Consider the following 21871-nt stretch of genomic DNA (forward strand, 5'->3'; position numbering starts at 1 on the left):
GAAATGGAGCTGGGAAGTGAGATCATTAGGAGAGAATATAGAATGAAGATAATTGTAGTCCAAAGTAGAGAATCTTAGGGAATGACTACATATGGAGAGACAAAGAAGAAGAGGGGTTTGAGACAATATAGAGAGTTTGAACAGAACCAGGAGAGTATAACAGGCAAGGAGGAAGAGAGTTTCAAAGGAAGAAAGAATGATGAATAGCGATCAATGTTTAAGGATGAACACTGAGGAAAAGTCATTGAAGTTGGTCAGTAGAAAATCAAAGCTCAGCTTACTTGCTTCCTCTTACAGGAAGCCTTTCTAGGTTGTTAGTGCTTTCCCTTGTCTGTCATTATCATGTAACTATTTAACTGTTTAAATTCATGAAATTATAAATTCCACGAGGGCAGAAATTATTATTTTTCATTTTGTCTTTCTGTCCCCTTGTTGTTCAGCCATTTCAGTCATGTCCAGGCATTTGGAGTTTTCTTGGTAGAGATACTAGAATGGTTTACCATTTCCTTCTCCAGATTATTTTACAGATGAAGAAACTGGGACAAATAGGATGAAGTAGCTTGTCCAGTGTCACACAACTAGTAAGTGTCTGAGGACAGATTTGAACCCAGGAAGACTAATCGTATCTGCTGTGCAACCTAGAGACCCAGGATCTAGCAAAATGCCTTGGGTGGAGAAAAAAACTTACAGAGGCCTATTGGGTTGGATTGGCTACTGATGACCTCTGGGGAAGCGTTTTAAGAGTCTTGGAGTCAGGTTAAAGCTCTATAGGTAGTTTTACACAGAGGAAAACTTGGTTCCAATCCCAAGAAATACACACTCGTCTCCAGCCAACCATTCTGGAAATGTGCACAGTAAGTCATATGGAAAACTAGGCAAGAGAATATAGAGACGGCTCAGTGTAAATTTATCACTTCTTCTGGAAAAACACCTCGAGGGGTTAAGTTGAGCATTTTCACATGGGAAGAGCAGCCCAGCCCTCAAACACATCTTTAATCTCCTTGGGACAAAGATGACTGGAAGGGGAAGGGGCTGGCATCGACCTATCTCTTCTTGGAGTCTGACTGCAGCAAATGCGGTTTTGCAAAACCACAGATCTTTCTTTAAATAGGGAGCTTAAACATGCGCTACAGCTAGGAGGAGAGAAATGCTGGCATTCCCAATGAGTTATGTTTAGCTAATGGCTTTATCTAGAACATTGACAAATATTTGTTGAACACTAATATGTGTGAGGTGTCGTTAAGTACATAAGTCACCCATTATGCTAATATCCCGATTGCATAATGCACATTTCTAAAATGCTAGAAATCATTCCCAAAGATAATCAAGCCCTTGTTTTCGATCCCAATTTCATTTTTAGAAGCTGCACTTTGGTGGTCACAGTTCACACTCCGATGAACACTCCTCTTCACAGGCTGGTCACACCTAGAATTGGCTCCATATGGATTTTAAAGCCACGTATGCATAAGGATGGGACTGGTCAGACATTTAGACTAGTTTGTCCGTGCTTTTCAAGGTTATCAGATCAATCGTTTAAAACTGCTGTTTTCGAAATCCAACTATTCACTCAACAACCATTTACTGAGCATCTAATATTACCCCAACACCACAGAAGGCTGAAGGCAATTACCCTGCCTTCAAGAAGCTTATATTCTAATTGTAGAAACGCAGAGTTGTAAAGTAATCATAGACAAGGCAATCAAGGACAAGTCATGATAGTATAATAAAAATAGGAGAGATATCAAAAGACAGTATACATTTAATGGCCTTTTCTAATCTTCCTCACTTCAATTCCCTCCCTTCCCAAACTACCTCCTTCTCTCTCTCTGTCTCTCTTTCTCTCCCACTCTCTCTCTCCCCCTCAGTTTCTCTGTATCTATCTCTCATCTCTCTTTTTCTCTCTGTTTCTGTCTCTCTATCTGTCTCTTTCTCTGTCTCTGCTCTTCTTTCCCTCTATCTCTCTCTGTCTCTGTCTGTCTCCTTCTGTCTCTCTGTCTTTGTTTCTTCCTTCCCTTTTCTCTCTCTCTGTCTCTTTGTCTCTGTCTCCTCCTTCCCTCTTTCTCTGTCTTTTTCTCTATCTCTGTTTCTCTCTGTCTCCCTCTGTCTCTCTCCCTCTGCCTCTTTCTCTCTCTGTGTGTCTCTCTGTCTCTTTCTGTCTCTCTGTGTGTGTGTGTCTCTCTCTCTGTCTCTGTCTCTTTCTGTCTCTCTCTGTGTCTCTCTTTCTGTCTCTTTCTGTGTGTGTGTGTCTCTCTCTCCCTTTTCTCTCTCTCTCTCTTAGTTTCTCTTCCTCCTTGAGTGGATGATAATTGTATATGTTTGTGTATATGTGTACATATGTATGTATGCATATATGTACATACATAATATTCAATATCTACTACCTTATGCTTAATATATATGTATACATGTATGTACATAGAAATTTATATATTATATATATTTAGACAGATAGACATACATATATTGTATATATACATATATATTCTGCATTTACATCTTGTTGTAGAACATACATTCTTTGAGGGTGGGGAATGTCTAACTTCTGCCTTTGTATCCAGCTGCTCAGCACATTGTCTAGCACTAAGTGAGACTATAAGTAGAGTAGTAGTTGAAAGCAAGGAAAATAGTGTGGACTGAACTACTTAGGGAAAGCCTATAGCTTTAGAGCTGGACAGGATCTTCAGAGGGTATTGACTATAATTCTCTTACAAACTAAGAAATTGAGGCTTCAATACATTAAGTGATTTGCCCATCATCACACAGTCAATAAATGGCACAGCTGGTGTTGGAACTTAATATTGTTCTGTACCACACTGGCTCACAGGGAGAAGGCACCACATGGACTCAACCTGGAGGGGTGGGCATTACTTGGACAGGTGGAAAACAGAGGAAAGTAAAAAGAAATACAAAACATATACATTAAACATTATGTGAGAATGGCCTTAATTAGAACTTGAAGCTGATTTCAAGATCTTTCAGCAGCCTGGTTTTTCTCTAATGAGAAAAGTCCCCAGCTTGCTAATGTCCTGAGAGAGGAATTCCTATACTTCATTCAGCTTCCCCAGTACCTCAGTAGGGAACTCTCCACAAATTATCTGAAATTGTGATTCCCTTCTTCATCTGTGAAGAGAAGATTATGGTTTTGAAGAGCCATTAAAGGTGTCAGGGTGACACAAGTAATCTGTGCTGATAAAAATGATCTATAAAACAAGAGGGAAGATTCATCAGCTTCAAATTTCAGTTCAAACAATTATCACATAATGAGTTGGGGATGTATAGCTTGAAATAGAGAAGACTTGGATGATAGAAACTGAACTTTGCTACCCATTGCTTTTGCCTACAGTATCACAAGGGCTATTCTGTAAAAGATTTTGATCTGAGAGACCAAACTGGGTAAGATCAATGGAAGGTGTAGAGAGTCAGACTTTAACTTGATGAAAAGAGGAAAGAAATATTAACCAGCATAGCCCCAAAGTAAAATGGGCAGCTTCAGTAGATGGTAGATTCCTCCTCAATGAGGTCTTTATGCAAAAGCTAATGGCAATGATGGAGAGACATAGCCTTCCTCCCACCCTACTTTTTTCAGACATAGATTTTGAGATTTATTCCACTTCTGAGATTCTGTAAGATCATTTTGTTTCTTTTAATTCATCATTTTGGAGAGAGAAAATACCTGTATATACAAATGTCCATATAGAGAAATCTTTCCTGGTATACTTCCTACACTATCCACATTGGGCAAAGAAACAGATCTAGAATTCTCGTACCTCTACCAAACAAGGCTCTCTGAAGTGGACCTCACCAAGGTAATACAGTGGTTATCATACGATCTTACGGTTTAGGACTTCCTGACCTTGCTCTGTCTCAAAGATCAAGACACATTTAGCATGAAAAAAGTTATGGAAAAGAGTACCACAACATCTTATAACCCATGAAAGAGAGAAGAGAAGGGGATTGAAGAAATAAAAGGAAGAGAATTAAAGATAATGACAGAGAATGGACAGTTGGAAATAATAGAGACTAAATTAGTAATTCTTAACCTGGGGTCCATTATTTTAAATAGTCTGATAACTGTATTTTATGTATTTTATTTTTGAATTTACAATATTATTCTAAAAGATTTCACCAATCTATCAAAAGGGCCCATGACACAAAAGTTAAAAAATCCTGGACTAGAAAAAAAATAAAGAAAAACTCAATGGCTTGGAGCAAAGCAGCTAAGGTCTAAATTGAAGGTGGCAGGAAAAGAGAAATAAAGAATCACAAAGGGAAAAAAAGCTGAAAGAGAAAAGGAAAAAAATGCAGAATGATTTTTTTTTTCCAAGCAGATTACAGAGAAATGCACAGTCTGGGAATATCAACAACCAGTGTTGGCGGCTAGTCAGACACTTTTAATGAAAACAGACAGGAGGCCATGGTCAGGGATCCTGAAACATTCACAAGGGGCCAGTGATCATGAGGGGAGGACCATGTGGAAGCAGTGAGTGATGGCTTGTCAGGACAGACTGTCAAATCTGCCCCCAACAACTGGCTGTATGTTATCCAACTAGGATGGAAGTACTTCTGGAGATCTGACTCATGAAATTGGGAGGGAATAAAAGTAGTGAAAAAGGAGCTTTCAGTGAAAAAGAACTGGAAATTAACAATGAGTCCCAATCATGTAGCCATGTCATCTAACCCTTTGGTTATGAAATGGCTCATAGGATTATATATCCCCCCAGGACTGACATAAGAGATGAGGAAAATCTAAATAGCTGACAATGTTTCTGGCTTAGGGATGAATCCTTTCTCCAAGATAGCACATTATCCTGCTTTTAAGAAGTTATCATTGCATTTGAAGTTGGCAGGAACCTTAGAGGCCTTCATTTTTTGTTTTTTTGTGTGTGTTTTTTTTGGTAGAAGGAAATTGAAGCATACTTCAATCTTGATCCCAATCATAGAGACAGTAAGTATAATGTCTCAGATAGGATTTGAACCCAGAGCTTTCTGATTCCAAATCTAATGCCTTTAATTCATTAGCAAAGATGCATTTTCCTCCCTGAAAAATAAGAGTATAATCTAATCATTCCTGAATCCTCTTCCCAACTGTTAGCTAAATAAATAGAATCCTCAATGTTTGTAGAATAGTCATTACTCTATACTGAGTTCTGCCCCAAGTATCAGGTACTTCAAAAATAACTCTTATTTTTTCCCTTTTCCATATATATGTCCTTAGTGGTTTAGCATTCTTGTAAGCATGAAAATTTTATGTGGATATTCTGGACCCTCAATCATCCCAAGGCACTTATCTTGGGGGATTGCTTTGGATTTGGGGGAAGTCTGCAGTTTGATATAAAAGCACCCCTTTCCCAAATCATTGTCTACATGGTCAAAGAAACCTACTTTGCTAATTCTTTCCCAGAAGTTTCCAGTGCTGCTTACAATGTCAAGTTTAGAGAGTAGGAACAAGTCTTACTTCAGCTGTAATGAACTGGGAATACCTTATTCTTATTATTAGTCTTTTTGTTTTTCAAAGAGGACCAGGACATCAGGAAGGTGATATCTTGACTTGCAAGATTTAACTGGATTTAAGGGAGGGAGGACCATGCAAAGTCACCTGCCTCACTTTTTCCTCCAGAGCCATCTGGGGCCAGTGGTCAGATACAAGTCAGAATGAATGGAGATGGCTCTGGATGTAGGGAGAGACTTTGGACTTTTTAAGCTAAGATCTCCCCCAAGTCTCAGTTTGTCTGAGGTAATACTCAGTGATTAAGGCTGGGTAAGAAATCAGGCAAAAATGGCCTTTTTATCTATTTAAAAATCAATCTGGGAGGGGGGAAGATCCTCAGGTCAGAACAGAAACAACTGCTATTTATACTATCGATCTTTAAAGGCTGCACTAGCAAGACATAAATTCTGACTGGTTTTAAGCTAGAAAAGCTTTGAGTTTGGTTCCAATGACAGATTGTATTTGCTCTCTGAAGACTAAGCTATTTAAGTTTAGAAAAGTTGGTAAGAAAATAATGTATTGGTTGTAGTGACCATAAAATTAACAAAACACAAAATGGCCCTCAGCCTTAGCAATTCCTTTCTGATGCTGTGCTGGTCATGGCAGAGTGATGAGAAAGAGGGTAGAGAGTGCTAACAATGAGACAATTTTTAGATTTTCTACAAACATTATTTTAATCAATGAGTTAATATCAACTTTAATGTCAACCTTAATATCAACTGATTAGTGTAAAAGTAAAAATTGATTAAAATTTTAGGATAAACTTTAAAATATGCTTCATGCAACTCCAACCTGATCTATTATTGCTTCATTAATTTGTGAACTGATATGTCACCAGAATTTCTGAATGACATCACTTGTCATTCTCATTAAAACTGAGTCCTTAAAACATAAAGAAGTTGCAGCTCCTCTGCCCAAAGAGCTATAAAGGGCATACTCTTTGACTCAGAAGTGCCATTACTACTTCTGTATAACAAGGAAATTATAAAGGAGGAAAAAGGACCCATGTGTGCAAAAATGTTTGTAGCAGCTCTTTTTGTAATAGCAAAGAACTGGAAAATGAGTAGATGCCCATCGATTGGGGAATGGCTGAACAAATTATGGTATATGAAAGTAATGGAACATTATTGTTCCATAAAAATGATGAACAAACTAATTTTAGAAAGGCCTGGAAAGATTTACACAAACTGACGTTGAATGAAACAGAACCAGAAACACATTGTACACAATAATAGCAAGAATGTGCGATGATCAACTATGAAAGACTTGGTTCTTCTCAGTGGTTTAGTGATCCAAAGCAGTACCAATGGACTTTGGACAGAAAATGCCATCAAGATCCAGAGAAAGAATTAAGGAGACTGAACGTAAATCAACACATGCTATGTTCATTTCTTTTTTCTGTTTTTTTTTTCCCTCTCATGGTTTTTCCCTTTTGCTCTGATTTTTCTCTCCCAACATGATTCATAAAACAATATGTATTAAAAATAAATAAATTTACTCGATAAAAAGGAGCAGAGGTGTCAAGAAGGCTGAGGATAGAGAAAATATAGTAAGATTCACCAATTAAGACATTACTGTTACTTTGAAAAGAAGTTGCAGCTCAATATAAGGATGGCTCATAAAGGGTCACCAGAAGGGCAAAGAAGAATATAGGTTTCATCACATATCAAAGAATATTTTCACGGGGAGTCTCAGCATTTCTTTGTGCAGTATTATTTGAATCCATATTACATATTTCCATGAGGCCAGAATCAATGACCATATTTTTATAATCCTAACTTCAAATAGTGGGAATTCAAATACATGCAACCATTCTACTAGATTTAGTATCTGCATTAATCAGAACCTAATGTTCTGCTTGGTCCCAATGGATTTCTAGAAGCTATGGGTATAAGTTACAGAGAAGCAAATTTATATGTGATATAAGATGAAGCTTTGTAATAATTAGAGCTATCCAACAATACAATAAACTGCCTTGGAAGGTAGTGAATTCCCTCTCACTAGAGATCTTTAAGCAAATGCTATATGACCATTAGTCAGATATGTTCTAGAAGGATTTTTGTTGAAGAAGGGGTTGGGCTAAATAGATATTATGCCTCTATTTTGGGGATTCTGTAAAACAGAAAATTTCACAGAGACCTTTAAACCATGTTACTATGTTATCAACTATTTAGAATAAAAGTCAAAATTGACTCAAAAATTAGGATAAAGATGAAAATATGCTTCAGATAGCTTTAGGAGCTATAATCTGACTTATTAAGAAAACTCTTGATTTGGATAAATGGGAAATGGATAAAGGTAAAGACAGTGTTGCACTGTTATTGTTCTTTACAGAATTTTTATTGATATAAAGAAGTTGACTTAAAGGACAGTGTTATCTAACATCAGTACAGGAAAGTGATTTGTCCAAGTAATACAGTTAAAAAGTTTCACAGGTGAGATTTGAACCCAGTATCTCTAATTCTAAGATCAATATTCTTCCTGTGTACCACACTATCCCCTTAAAGGGGATCGTGGGATCATTAAAAATAATCTTTGCTTGTTTCAAATTTTGCATGGATCATAGAAGACAAGAATGATTAGATTATTAAATGAGTAGATTAGTAAAAGGAGGCTATATCCTCTTCCTTCTCCTCCCCATACTCAATATATTCCCCTCTCAGCAACAGTGAACAATAGATGTAATTCCTCAAAAAAAATCTTGTCTTCTCAGACACTTTTGTAAAGTTTTCTATTAATGTCTGTTTTTCTAAGTATTATGTGAACATTTTCAGTATACAAGAAACTTGATGCCAGAATGAAATATGCATGATTTCTAAATATCTATATTATAATAATATTTCATTGGTGTAAATTTGCTTCCATTTCTGATAATTTTCTTCTCTTAAGAGAATTAAAACTGTTGTAGAAAACAGAAAATCAGCTTGCAGATTTTCTCTGGTCTTATCTCACTTACAAAATAGTTAAAATAGAACACAAGGATTTGTTTTGAGTAGACTGCATTGCCAATTTCCCAAGTTAGCTACTTCTTATGATTACCTTGAAATCCCTTGGAAGCTTCCCACATGTCCCATGCCATCATTTTGTGATAGAATGGTTGAAGTGAGTGACTAATGATCCCTTCAATTCTTTCTGAGTTTCTAAATGTTCATCTGCTTTGATCTCTTGATTCTCTGGATTCTGGAATCTATCACCATATTTCTCCTCTAGTTATATACTTATCTCACCTAATGAATTAAGTTGGAGGGGGAGAGGTAGGAGGAAATCATATTTCCCCTTAGTTTGGTCAAGTTTGGAATTTTTTCAAAAAGAGTTTTTACTGAGGAACTAGGTTAAAACAAACAAACAAAAAGTGAAAAAATGATACATATACATGCAGAAGTCTAATTATAATAGGGAAACTGGAGTCTTGTTCCCAGACACCAGCATTTGAAGGTCTCTGATAGTATTTCATAAGCTAGAAATGACTAAGTTTAGCTCCTTGTTAGCAAGCAAAAGTAATTAGTTAAAATGGGAAGCTGCCAAGTGTCATCTGCTTTCTCTCCTCCCCCTTCTTTCTGCTACTTCTTCCCTTGTGAGCTCTATGCCCTTTTATAGAGCAATCTCAACATGTACTTTTTCCTCAATCTCTCCTTTTCCCCCGAACCCCAACTACTTAAGTGAATTTGTTGTCTGAAAAATGGATTTGAGAATGACTTTCAGGCTGTTTGCTTTGAGAGTGGCTTTTTTGTTTTTGTTTTTGAAGCCTACCTAAGACACCAAAAGGATTAGTTTTGGCTCTGGATGAACCCAAGGAATAGTATGAACTTTTGGTCCTAGCATCCCCTCAGTAATAGTTATATGATTATACCCTACCTTGTTTAATTATCATAAAAAACTGAGCAAAGCTGGGTTTACAAATAGGCAACTTGATTTGAAAAATCCTGACCATTTCCCTTATCTTGCAAAAAAAATAACTCAATGATACTGTATATTCTGCAATTAGAAATGAAATCTTTCAATCAAAGATTTATTGCCTTATTAAAAGGCACCTCTGAGAAGGAAACAACTATAGTTCAATGAAGGACTTAGTCCTAGCTCTATTTATTATGTGTCTTTGGTCAGGTCATTTAATTATTTTCTTACCTCTAAAATGAGGTGGTGACTACCTAGGCCTTCTTCTATGTCATCTCCTCACATCATTTATATTTTGCAAATTTTCTTCTTTCTTCTACTGCAACCTTAGCCTATGTCCCTTGGTTCCTGCAGGACTCTTTCCCCATATCTTACCCAGTACCAGATTCCCAACTACTTCTTGTCCATCTTTTCATCTTTTTCCACCATCCTTATCTCCCTCCCATTGCCAATGGAATTCTACTTCTTGATTTTTTCGTTCTATCAGAGAGCTTTGGCTTTATCTTGTTCAGAACTAGGCTTCTAAGCTATTACCTACTTCCATTCCCTTTCGACATATAGTTCATGTGATGTTTTTCCCCATTAGAATGTAAGGTCCTTGAAGGTAGTACTCTCTTGCTTTATATCTGTGAATATTATATCTGTGGATCTTTTTTTAAGCACTTAATAAATGCTCTTTCTTGTAATACATCTATCAAACTAACCATTTCTCCATTTATGTACTCTATATTGATGGTTTCTAAGATCTCCACCTTAAAATCTATGATTCATTATCAGTCAATATGTCAGTGAATGTACTTGTAAGATCCTTTATGACAAACACACATATTTGTTATATCCTTTTTTGAAAGTAGATTTTAACAGAAAGGGGAGAAAGAGGAAAGCAGGGATGCTGGGGGCAAAAGAGAAGGGAACATTGCTGAGAAAATATGGACTAAAAACTAACTGCCCATTTGCCTATGACTTTGGAAACTTTATATCAAGAGATTTAAAAAAGAAAAGGAATATTTTGTGTAGTGGCCTGTACTTTTTTGCTGTAAAGCAGACCCAGAAAGCAAAAATAGAGCCAAATTTGTGGGGCAGGACCACTAGTTACCAGAAAGATATATCACCAGTATTTCCCCTAGGCAACATTGTTCTAATTCTGTATGGGCACCTATTCTAATATGTTTCTACAAAAAGAAAAAAAAACAGGAAAAAAATCAAAGCTTCTTAAAGGGATAGTGAAAGGCTTTATTATTAGAAAATCTGAGTGCTTCTTTGGGTCTGTTAAGATGATGTCAGTGATTTAGGATATTCATGCTTTCTAGTTCCACTCTTCCCAGAGCACCAGCTAATTTAGGTGGTAAAGATGCCCTATTTAAAGCCTTGGAAAAGGAGAGGTGGCACTGGGAAAGCATCCAGTCCCCTTTTTCCTGTCTACTCTCAGTCTTATGTTGGAGGGCTGCCAGCTCCCCTGAGGAGACATAGAGCATTTACAGTGTGTACCCTGGACAGGATGATGGAATGAACTTGGATTATATATGGTATATGACTGAAGGAACTCAGTCTGAGAGTGTGTTCTATAGGATGATTAGGACATCATCAAGACCCAATAAAAGTTTATTAGCATTGTTCACAATTTTCAGTAATCTGCCTCCAAAGTCAAATTCAAGATTTCCTGTGTCCTTTGCCTATTTATTTCTCCAGAAGACTACTGAAATTGCTGTGTATTTCTCCTCTCTTGAATTAAAAACAAATCTTTTAGAATGCACTCACTAATCTACCTTCTTTATTTGTTGTTTTTATATCCATATTTATATCTCCTGTCCTGAAGCCATTCAAAAGAAAATTCCTGCCATCTCTTGATATATTAATTTTCTTTATCAAGTTCCATGTCTTATCTTCCTATTACAGTACGAGCTTACCCAAGGCAGGTCCAGCTCAATTGCTTCCATTTTTTCTACTACCCCATGTTCACTTCTTCTGTCCAGTTCAGTTTTCATCCTCTAATCACTCTCTTCATTATTTTCTTATTCTTAATTTGAATGGCATTAGCTCAGAATAGTAAGGATCTGCATAAACCTTCTGCAGGTTTGTGTCCCTTCTCTTTACTTCTCAAAGAACCCTTTGTGTGATACTCTGCCATCAGACCCCTTTTCTCTACCCATGTCCTTGTTGTCTTGAACAAAGAAACCAGGAGTGAGTTGATAAACAGAGATAAACAAACAAACAAAAAAAAAAGAGATCACCCCAAGTCTAAGGAGAGTCTTCCAACTTCCTTCAGTGTTTAACATGCTTCACTTGTTTTGTATGACTTGTTTAGTTCCAAGAATTTTCTTTTTCTCCATGTTTGGTAGAAAACAAATACATAGTTGGCATTCAAGAAAATGTTACATAAATAAAGATAGTAATCAAAGACAGGACAGAAAAAAATGACAAAGAGTGAGAGGATTCAAGTTGTAAAAGAAAAACAGAGAAGATGGAAAGACATAAAAAGATGTGTGGAGATGTGGGGGTTTGTGCTTTCCCTTTATTTTTCCAGGACTGTATAATTGGGAAGTTTGGGACCTGTGGGTATTGCTTAGTCAACTTAAGTAAAACCTCCAACATCTCTAGTTTCCAGTCTTCCTTTCTGAAGTATAAGTATCAGACACTTCCATATTACCTAGTTGCCAAGACCCCTACTCAATTTCCAAACAGTTGGCCTTCGACTTAGAAATTGTTATGCTATTTGGGACTGTCTTTTGCATTTAGGAGGGTGTAACATGAGCTTTTCTACTTATAAACTGTATTTGTGAATTGGGATCTCTGTTGATGACATCTAGTTTGTGTACTTGGAAGCTATGGGGATGACAGCCTCTGAGTTAGCTTTATATGGAGAATGGCTTCTTCTATCCAATGAACAATTAAAAACATACTAACCTTTGTATATAACAAAAGTTTTCCATAGAAAGAGACATGAGGGGACCATTTCAAGAAGATGCACAAAATAAAACCCTTTGCTCTGCTTTAGCTAGAAAATAAGCTCTTTAAAGGAAGAGACTCATATCTTATTTGTCTACTTGTTTTCCATTGCAACTACACAGCTGAAATGGCAGATGACATTTTCAGATGATTTGGGCTCCACAAATGGACTTCCTGACCTTTACCTGCATGGTTCATTTCCCTATAACAGGTCTGACTACATTCTACTTCCTCAACCCCTCTCTTCCCTAGTCAATAATCTCTAGTGGCTCCCTATTACTCAAGATTAAAACATAAAGTCTTTTGTTTGGCATCCAAAGCACTTTACAATCTGAACGCCTTTCCAGCCTTTTTAAGCATCCACACTCTGAATGATCTATTTGCCCTGATTACTTGCATCCTTTATCTCCTGACTTGCATGACTTTATCACCTACTAATTATGTCTTTTCTGTAATGTTCTCTTTCCCTTCCATTGGCTCCTGGATTCCCAAGCTTTTTTCAAACTTTAGATCAAATTCATGATTTACAAGAGATTTTTTCTGAGTCCCTCAAGTTGCTAGTGTCTTCCTGTCTGAGATTACCTCCCATATATCATATAATAATAATAATAATAATAATAATAATGACAGTCAGCATTTACATGGCACTTTACAAATAATAATTCATTTGATGCTGACAACAACTCTGGAAGGTGTAAATGTTATTATTATCCCCATTTATATGAGAAAACTAGGCACATAGTTTGTGGTCACACAGATATTAAGTATTTATGGCTGGATTTGAACTCAGGTTTTCCTGACTTTAGATTTAGCACTATAATCACCATTACCACTTACTTGTATATGTGTATATAATTATTTGCATATTGGGTCCGCCATGAAAATGTGAATTCCCTGAGAGTGGGGAAGAAACTTTTTTCTTTCTTTACATACTAATAGTATAGCGAATATCGAGCATATAAAGTATTTAACAAATCATTCCTGACTGACTAAAATTTCTTAATTTATGGTCCTTTCAACTTCAAATGACCTCTCAAAGTTCCAATTAAAATTGGGGAAATATGAGGGGAAAAAACTGGATAATGTGGCATCTCAAAAGATTTTTTTTTCTTTTAACCATTTTATTCTATAAAAAATAAAGTGTTGCATCTCTTAAACTGACTAAGATGTCAGGAAAAAGTAATGATGAATGTTGAAGGGGACATAGGAAAACTGGGACATTAACACATTGTTGGTGGAGTAGTGAACTGATCCAACCATTCGGGAGAGCAATTTGGAACTAGGCCCAAAGGGCCATCAAACTGTGCATACCCTTTGATCCAGCAGTGTTTCTACTGGGCTTATACCCCAAAGAGATACTAAAGAAGGGAAAGGGACCTGTATGTGCAAGAATGTTTGTGGCAGCCCTGTTTGTAGTGGCTAGAAACTGGAAAATGAATGGATGCCCATCAATTGGAGAATGGCTGAATAAATAAATTGTGGCATATGAATGTTATGGAATATTATTGTTCTGTAAGAAAGGACCAGCAGGATGAATACAGAGAGGACTGGCAAGACTTAGATGAACTGACGCTGAGTGAAATGAGCAGAACCAGGAGATCATTGTACACAGCAACAAGAAGAACATATGATGGTATTCCATCTCTTGCTACATTTGTAGCTTTCTACATCCAGAATGCTCACTCCTTAGAATCTCTTGAATCTTTTAAGGCTTAATTAGGTGGCTTAATAGACTCTTGAAACCAGGAAGACCTGTATTCAAATACTTTTTCAAAAATTGTTCTATGGGGCAGTGAGATGGTGCAGTGGAATATCAGGAATAGGGAATCTTGTAAGTAGGTCAGTTTGGCTTGACCATAACGTGCACGAGAGGAAGTTAGTTCTAAGAAGAAATGGAGAGGATATGATAAAATGTTTTAAAGAAGGAGTTTTGGGGGTCAGCTAGGTGACTTAGTGGCTAGAGCACCAACCCTAATGTCAGGAGGACCTGAGTTCAAATCTGGCCTCAGACACTTAACACTTCCTGGCTGTGTGACCCTGGGCAAGTCACTTAATCCCAGTTGCCTCAGCAAAAAAAATAAAATAAAAAAGTTTGGGGACAGTTACCTACAGAGAGAGTTATGCTCTTAATCTTTCCATCATCCACACATACACCATTTCCATGTTCATGAGCCCTGAAATTCTCTTAGATGATCATAGTCAGTTGTCATTCCACCTCTCCCTCTGCCTTGCAACCATAAACTCTGTTCCTTCCAATGCTTTTACCCTGGAGTTTTGTCACAAATCCTCACCCCTGCAATGGCTACCCTTCTCTTCCTTCCTCATCTCGGGCCCATCTAGAGTCCAACTCTATGCTTTTTTTCTTCTCAGATCTCTTGCCAACTTCTTATAGGGATCTGTCCTTGCCAAACCTTAACCTTGGATTACTCCTATCATCTGCTGCCTTCATTCCTATTCACATATTACTCTACAGAGCTAGAAAAAAATCATAAAACCATGCTGACTAGATCCATTGTGAATTTGTAATATAATCACACCTGGGCCCTTTCTGCAGCAAGGCAGATTTTTTTTTAATACCTTCTGAACGAATTCACTATCCTACTCAGCAAGGGAGCTTTTCCAGACTTTTATCCCCTCCTCAAATCTTCACAGTTTCCTCTTTTTCTCAATTAAAAACTGGTATGATATTTCACTGAAAAAAAAGACCATTTGCTGAGAGCTACTTCTTCTCCTTTCTTCCTCATTTCATGTCATTTAAGATGATATCTTCAGACTTGTCTCCTATGAAAAGGAGACCCTTTTCCTTGCCCAGGAAAATATCTCTATATGAACAAGTGATCCCATTCAATTTTGCCTTCTTCAGCAGACTACCTCCTCTATTATCAGTAATTTCTTAATCTCTACCTGTCTACTGGCAGCTTCCCTACTGCCTATAAACATAACCATGCTTTCCCCAGCCTCAAAATTCCCTCAATAGATCTATCTTTGTCAGCTATCACTCTATATTTCTCCTCCCTTTGGTGACTAGACACTGTGAGAAAAGGATCCACTTTCTTCTTATTCTTTTCTAAACTCTCTGACTTCTGATCTCATCATTCAAATGATGTTACCTTTCCCAAAGTTATCAACTATCTCTTAACCAGTATATCTAATAGCTTTCTCCCCTTCAATTTTCATACTTGACCTTTCTACATCCTTGTAGCCTTTGACCATATTGATAACCCTCTTCTCTTTGATAATCTCTTTTTTCTAGGTTTTTTTGTGACCACTCCTTTGTCTTCTTTCTGGAAATTTGTTCAGGAAACATCTGCTGGATATCCCCCAAGGCTCAGTCCTAGGCCCTCTTCTTTTATTTCTCTGTAATATTTCATTTGGTGATCTCATCAACTCCCACAGATTCAATTGTCTTCTGTATGTTGGTGAGTCTCAGATCTATTTATTTATTTATTCCTAGCCTCAAGGCTTGCATCTCCAACTGCCTACTGAACATTTTGAACTGGCTCTTCTAAAGACATTTTAGACTCAACCTGTATAAGATAAAATTCATCATCTTTTCCTCAAAATCTTCCCTGCTTCCTAACTTTCTTATTGTTGTCAAGGATATCACCGGCTTCCCAGTTACTCAGGTTGTCAGACTGTTATTATTCTTACTTCCTCATTCTCTCTTAATCTCATAGCTAATCTGCTGCAAAGATCTGATCATTCTATCTTTGCAACTTTCTTATACATACCTTTTATTTTCTGATATTGCAGATACTTTGGGTCAGCCTTTATCACTTTAAGCCTGAACTATTGCAATATAACCTTCTGGTTTTCCTACCTCAAATCTCTTCCAACTCATTCATAGGCCATTCTTCACTCAGTTATTACATTAATTGTCCTAAAGCACAGATATTACCTTGCCCTCCATTCAGTAAATTCTAGGGATCCCTATTATTCCAGGATCAAATGTAAACTACTCTATTCTTCAAAGTCCTTTGTAGAATGGCCCCTTTCTACTAATCCAGTCTTCTTAATTCTCCTCCACAGTCTAAAATCCAGTGATACAAACTTCCTTCAGCTCCTTACACAAAATCCTTCACTTCTCAACTCTGAGCGTTTTCATTGACTGGTCCCATCTGTGAAATTCCCTTCTCTTCTCTCCCTTTTGACTTTCCTGGTTTCCTTTAAATCTTAGCTACAATTCCACCTTTTATAAAAAGTCTTCCTTATTCCCTTTTATCCTGGTGTCTTCCTTCTGTGTATTATCACTAATATATCCTGTCTATATATTATTTGTATGTAGTTAATTTCATTTTGTCCTCCTTGTTCTTGAGAACAAGGATTGACTTTTACCTTTCTTCATTGTCTAATATTTACCACGGTATCTGGTGCACACTAAGTGTTCAGGAAATGTTTATTGGTTAACTGACCAATGTGGAAAGTGTAATATAGAGAAAAAGCACTGTGGTACTAAAAGGCCAGTTGAGGGTAGGTAGCATGCATCTGTGGTATACTCATTCAATAGAGTTTTGGACGTTCTAAACTGGCATTTAGCAGTAAGTAAGTAGAAGAAAAGAAGGCTGAATGTGGAAAATAGAGTAGGTATTCAGCCCAGCTTTTTAAGCTGTAGCTCATGACCCCACATGGGGGTTTGCAACTGAATGTGAAGGTCATAAAATTATGATTTATTAGCAGTAAATGTTTGATTTTATTTATATTTTATATATTTATTTATATAAATATATATTTAAATAATTATATTTATTTACAGTATACCTATATACTCTGGGTTACATAAAAATTTCTTGGATGAAAAGAGGTCACTAGTGGAAAAAGTTTAAGAAACCCTAGTATAAAGGACTTGGATTTGGAAAGGGATGATTGGTAACTAGATAGCATGGAAAGAGATTGAAGGGTGGCAGCTAAAGTCAAGTGGTCAACTGAACTAGTTGAACTGGTCAACTCTAAAGTTAAGATTTTGAAGGGAGAAAAATGACACCAGAGGAGGGCTGATAGATGGCTAAAAAAAGAAATGGAATAAAAAGTTTGTGGTAAGCATGAAGGGCAGTTTTAGAATTTAATTAAATTCTAATTAATTAAATTTAATATTTAAAAATATTAGGAGAGATGCAAGATTTTATTGACAGAAAGATTTTTTTAGATCACTGAATCATAAAATTACAATGCTAATGAATGATAATGAAGACAAAGATATGGTCATCTTTGTGTGGCTAAAGTAGAGTGAAGGTACAGGCCATGGAAGTTGACGAGTTGATGAATTGACAAAGCAAAATCCTCTTAATTTGATTTAAAGTCCATAGATATGAGAGCAGGGGTTTGAGTGAAAAGGAAGAATATAAGCCTAATATTAAACTCCTTAAGAAAAGAAAGAGAATGATCTGTGGACCAGGAGATAGTTTCCTTCGTGATCTTGAAAGGGTGATATATCTGTAAATAATGAAGCTCAAAGGTCATATTGTCAGGAGGAGAAAAGGCTGGAAGTACTAGTGATATGATGATGATGATAATTATGATATGATGATGGTAACTATTACTTATACAGTGATTCAAGATCTGAAAATACTCTTACTTATATTATCCTAACCAATACCCACTATGTTGGAGAAAATGAGAGAAGAAGATGTGTTCAGCATTTGAGAAAATGACTAGGGAGGAATTATATTCCTAGAAGAAGTTGATTTTCAAGACTGCAAGGAGATGAAAAGGAATATGAGAGGAAGAGTTCCTAATGTAAAGAAAACAGATTGCTCATAAAATCACAGAATTCTATGGTTAGAAGGGACCATAGTGACTTCCTGGTCCAATGTGTATAAAAGGAATCCTCGCTGTAACATACCCAATAAGTGACCTCTTAGATTCTTTTAATATTAGAATGTCAGATGGCATGATGGGGAGGAAAAAACAGAACACAGATGTAGGAATAGTAGTGCTAAATTAGATTGGAGGGGGGGAGAGCAACGATGATAGCAGTGGAAGGAAGATGTTTCCTTAGGAGACTTGACTCTTAATTAAACACAAGATTTGGAGAGAAAGAAGACAATATTGGTAGTCATGGGACAGGAGATTGTTCATTTCTTTCCAGAAGCAAGAGAGATTCCACAAAAGTGGATGTAGAGTTGACTCTTGCTCTCTGGGTGGGAGATGACAGAGCAAAGACTCTGGAAGGAGTTAGCCTGTGAGATGTCAGGCCAAGTTTTGGAGGAGATGATTTATTCACTCTCCCCAGGCAGTCAGGACAATTCCACCTACAGTCCCATCAGCGATGCAAGTTTGATTTGTTATTTTTATTGTTTAGAAAATTAGTTGTGTCCAACTCTCTATGACCCCTTTTGGAATTTTCTTGGCAAAGATAAGAGAGTGGTTTGCCATTTCCTTCTCCAATGGATTAAGGCAAACAAAGTTTAAGTTACTTGCCCAGAATCACAGAGCTAATGAGTGTCTGAGGCCAGGTTTTCCTGACTCCAGGCTCAGCACACTCTCCACTGAGTTACTTTGCTACCCCCTTAAATACCCTAACTACCTCTACTGCATAACATATAAGTGGAAATTTAGTCATCTGATAAAAACCAGTAAAGCCAAAAAGAATGAGGTAGAACCCAAAGTAGCCTTTTTTTGTTCTAAATTCTCCAGATATAATGCCAAATTTCCTACATGTGGTAAGTTAGAATTTAAATCAGAACATACTATTGAAACTAACGTGAGGATAAGACCAGAGTAATCATTCTAACCTTACCAATACAATATTTAAATGAAGCAACAATTGACTAAGTAGACTAAAGTACAAATACAAATATATAAAAATCTCAATATGCTTGGACAAAAGGTCCAATTTGTTATCTAATTTTACTTTATATTAGTTTACACTTATTTTCTACTTTGAATAAATATTGTTTCACTAAGCACATTTATGTGGGCATTCCATCCTTAGTTTTATATGTGCAATATCAATGCATGTTTGGGCACTGGGGAAAGGCAAGAAAATGCAGAATTCACACACCATGCCATTACTATTATATTTATTGGATATACTTTAATAAATGTGTTTAAATAAATAACAAAACAAAAATGCAAGTATGAGATAGAAAAATGACTCTATTGAGGCTAAGAAAACACTGTTATCATTACTTTAGTGATCTGTGATTTCATTACTGTGGACACACCCTCCATCAATGCAGCTTACTACCAGTCTGTGACCTAGGGCATGGTCTTTAAAAGTTAGTTTGGTTGAAATCATGTTCATCTTTATTGTATGGCCTCTCTACAGAACTATAGATGGCAGTTTGGCAGGACTTGCCAGATCTTATACTTTGCTGGCTCTAAACCACGAGGAGGCATTAAAGTAGGTCTTTAAGGAAGACAACCAGCATTGCCACCTTATATTTTTGTCTTAATATAGGAATTTATTTTTAAGCCATTCAATTTTCAAAAAAAAAGTGAATTTTTCCATTTTAGAAACTTAAAAGATATAGAAATTTTCTGTGGTTATATGCTTGTTATTTAAGAGTTGGGCGGGGGGAATCTGTCAAAAGAACATGTGAGTTTTAAAAAGTATACTGCTCTTTATCAGGAGAAATGAAGTGATTATGAAATGAACTGGGTAGTGGTATAGTCACTGTCTCATTAACTTCACTTATTTTACCATCAATCTGAGAAAATAATGAGTTTGGAAATTTGAGATTTTACTAGGCAATTCTGGTTAAACAATGTAGCAATCACTTTTTCTGAATAGATATCACTCAATTTACAACTCGTGTTTTGATTGCAGCAACGAAGGACTATTTTCTGTAGCAATATTTTGTTAGAAGGGCTGGATTTTCTGTATGATTTTTTAAATTGATTAGTGAAGACCAAGATCCAAAGAAATGACAAGAGAAAATCCATAAAAAGTTAACGCACGACAAGGGGACCATGATAGAAGGAGCAATGGAATACAGTACCTGTTTATTGCTGTCAGCAGTACAACACAGTTTCTTGAGAGACACAAAATGTCTAATTTTCCTAATAACATAAATAATCCATGATTAGTAAATCAGAAAAGAGATGGTGCCACAAATCAGGACACTAAATCCATTAACAAGCTTTCTCTTATGACATAACCCCAAAGGTGATTTGAGGCCAGATTTTAAAATGAAAAAAATATTATTTTACAAAAGCATCCTAGAGATTGTTTTTCATATCCAAAACATGTCAGTCTACACATGCATGCAGAAATGTATGTCTTCATGTTCACGTATAAAAAACCCTATTTTTGCATCAAAATAAAACAGTGTTTTCTTAATATTTTCTTCATTCAGTAACTGAAGTCTTCAGTGAAACAATGAGAATCCTTGCATTAGTTATCCTTATACATATAAGTGGTTATAGTCATCTGCAACTGCTTGGTCACAGTAATTATTTTAAGGTACTTGGACAAACCATGAGACTTATGGGTACACCTAGGGAAAATGCAATTGTCCTATTGTTTTGGTCTTTAACTCCCATGATTTTCATGCCAAAAACTGCTATTAGGCGTAGTGCTAATACAGTCAACATTTGCAGTTCCATTCCCATATGAGCCAGAGAGTTTGACACAGAGAAAAATTTTTTGCAAGGACATAGACCGTAATTCTAATTAACCACTTCACATTTGTTTGTAATTACAAAGGAGACTACACAAGTGTGTGTGTGTGTGTGTGTGTGTGTGTGTGTGTGTGTGTGTGTATCTCAACATTGGCTAGCACAACTGCTTGAAAAAAACATTCACAGTGACTTGTCATCATATTGGTAAGATCAATTTCATTAAATTATTTTTACAGACTCAAAGTTTTATATCTTCTTTTGGCTTAACTTTTGGCTTAATAAGAGCAGAAGCTCTTAGAATATTTGCTTCGTCAACGTGCAACATTCTTCACCAAATGGGCACTTTAAACAAAATATCTTGTTGCCCATGACTGGGGAAAACAACAACAAAAACCCCAACTCAACGACAATAGAGATGATTGAGGCAATGGAATCCCATGCAAAGAATGAACAGCCTACTTTTTTTTTTCTTTTGCTTGTTATACAGATGCATCAATTAGGATTCTCAGAAAGACTATTCTTAAAGAGATGTCTATTTTGTTTGGTTACCTAGATGATTCAGGTTGGAAACAATAGGTTCTTTGCTTTGGTTTTCTAAGTAGACTGGGCCTAAGGATGATAAAAGTAAGATGGGATTAGGCAAAATTGGCAGGCACATGGCATTTGAAAGTAAGTTGCTGAAAGAAATGGCAGTTCAGCAAACTGCACCTGTGAGTCTCTAAAGCCTCTGCCAGTTTGCTTATGAATAATTGTATTGGCTAGACAATATTAGAGGAAAAGAATATAATGTACAGCATTAGGCAGTATGCTTTGGATCGAGTCTGAGAAGTACTCTCAACATTGAAAAATAAGTACAATTTAATGGGGAAACATTTTCATCCCTTCCATAGTCTTGTAACCTTAGCATATCTAGGCTCTAAAAATCAAGATAATAGTACCTGAACTCATAGAATTATTGTGAGGAAACACTTGAAAGCAATT

General features: G+C 36.4%; 1 protein-coding gene across 1 annotated transcript in view; it reads right to left on the minus strand.

Moving 5' to 3' along the window:
- PDE8B (phosphodiesterase 8B) overlaps positions 1 to 21871 on the minus strand; it is a 278793-nt gene that overhangs the window by 65439 nt on the left and 191483 nt on the right. The window contains exon 10 of the mRNA XM_051991842.1: positions 20269 to 20329. Coding sequence (XP_051847802.1) covers positions 20269 to 20329 — 61 coding nt within the window. The remainder of the gene's footprint in view (positions 1 to 20268; positions 20330 to 21871) is intronic.

This window comes from Antechinus flavipes, chromosome 1 (assembly GCF_016432865.1).
Source record: "Antechinus flavipes isolate AdamAnt ecotype Samford, QLD, Australia chromosome 1, AdamAnt_v2, whole genome shotgun sequence".
In the NCBI taxonomy this organism is placed as follows: domain Eukaryota; kingdom Metazoa; phylum Chordata; class Mammalia; order Dasyuromorphia; family Dasyuridae; genus Antechinus; species Antechinus flavipes.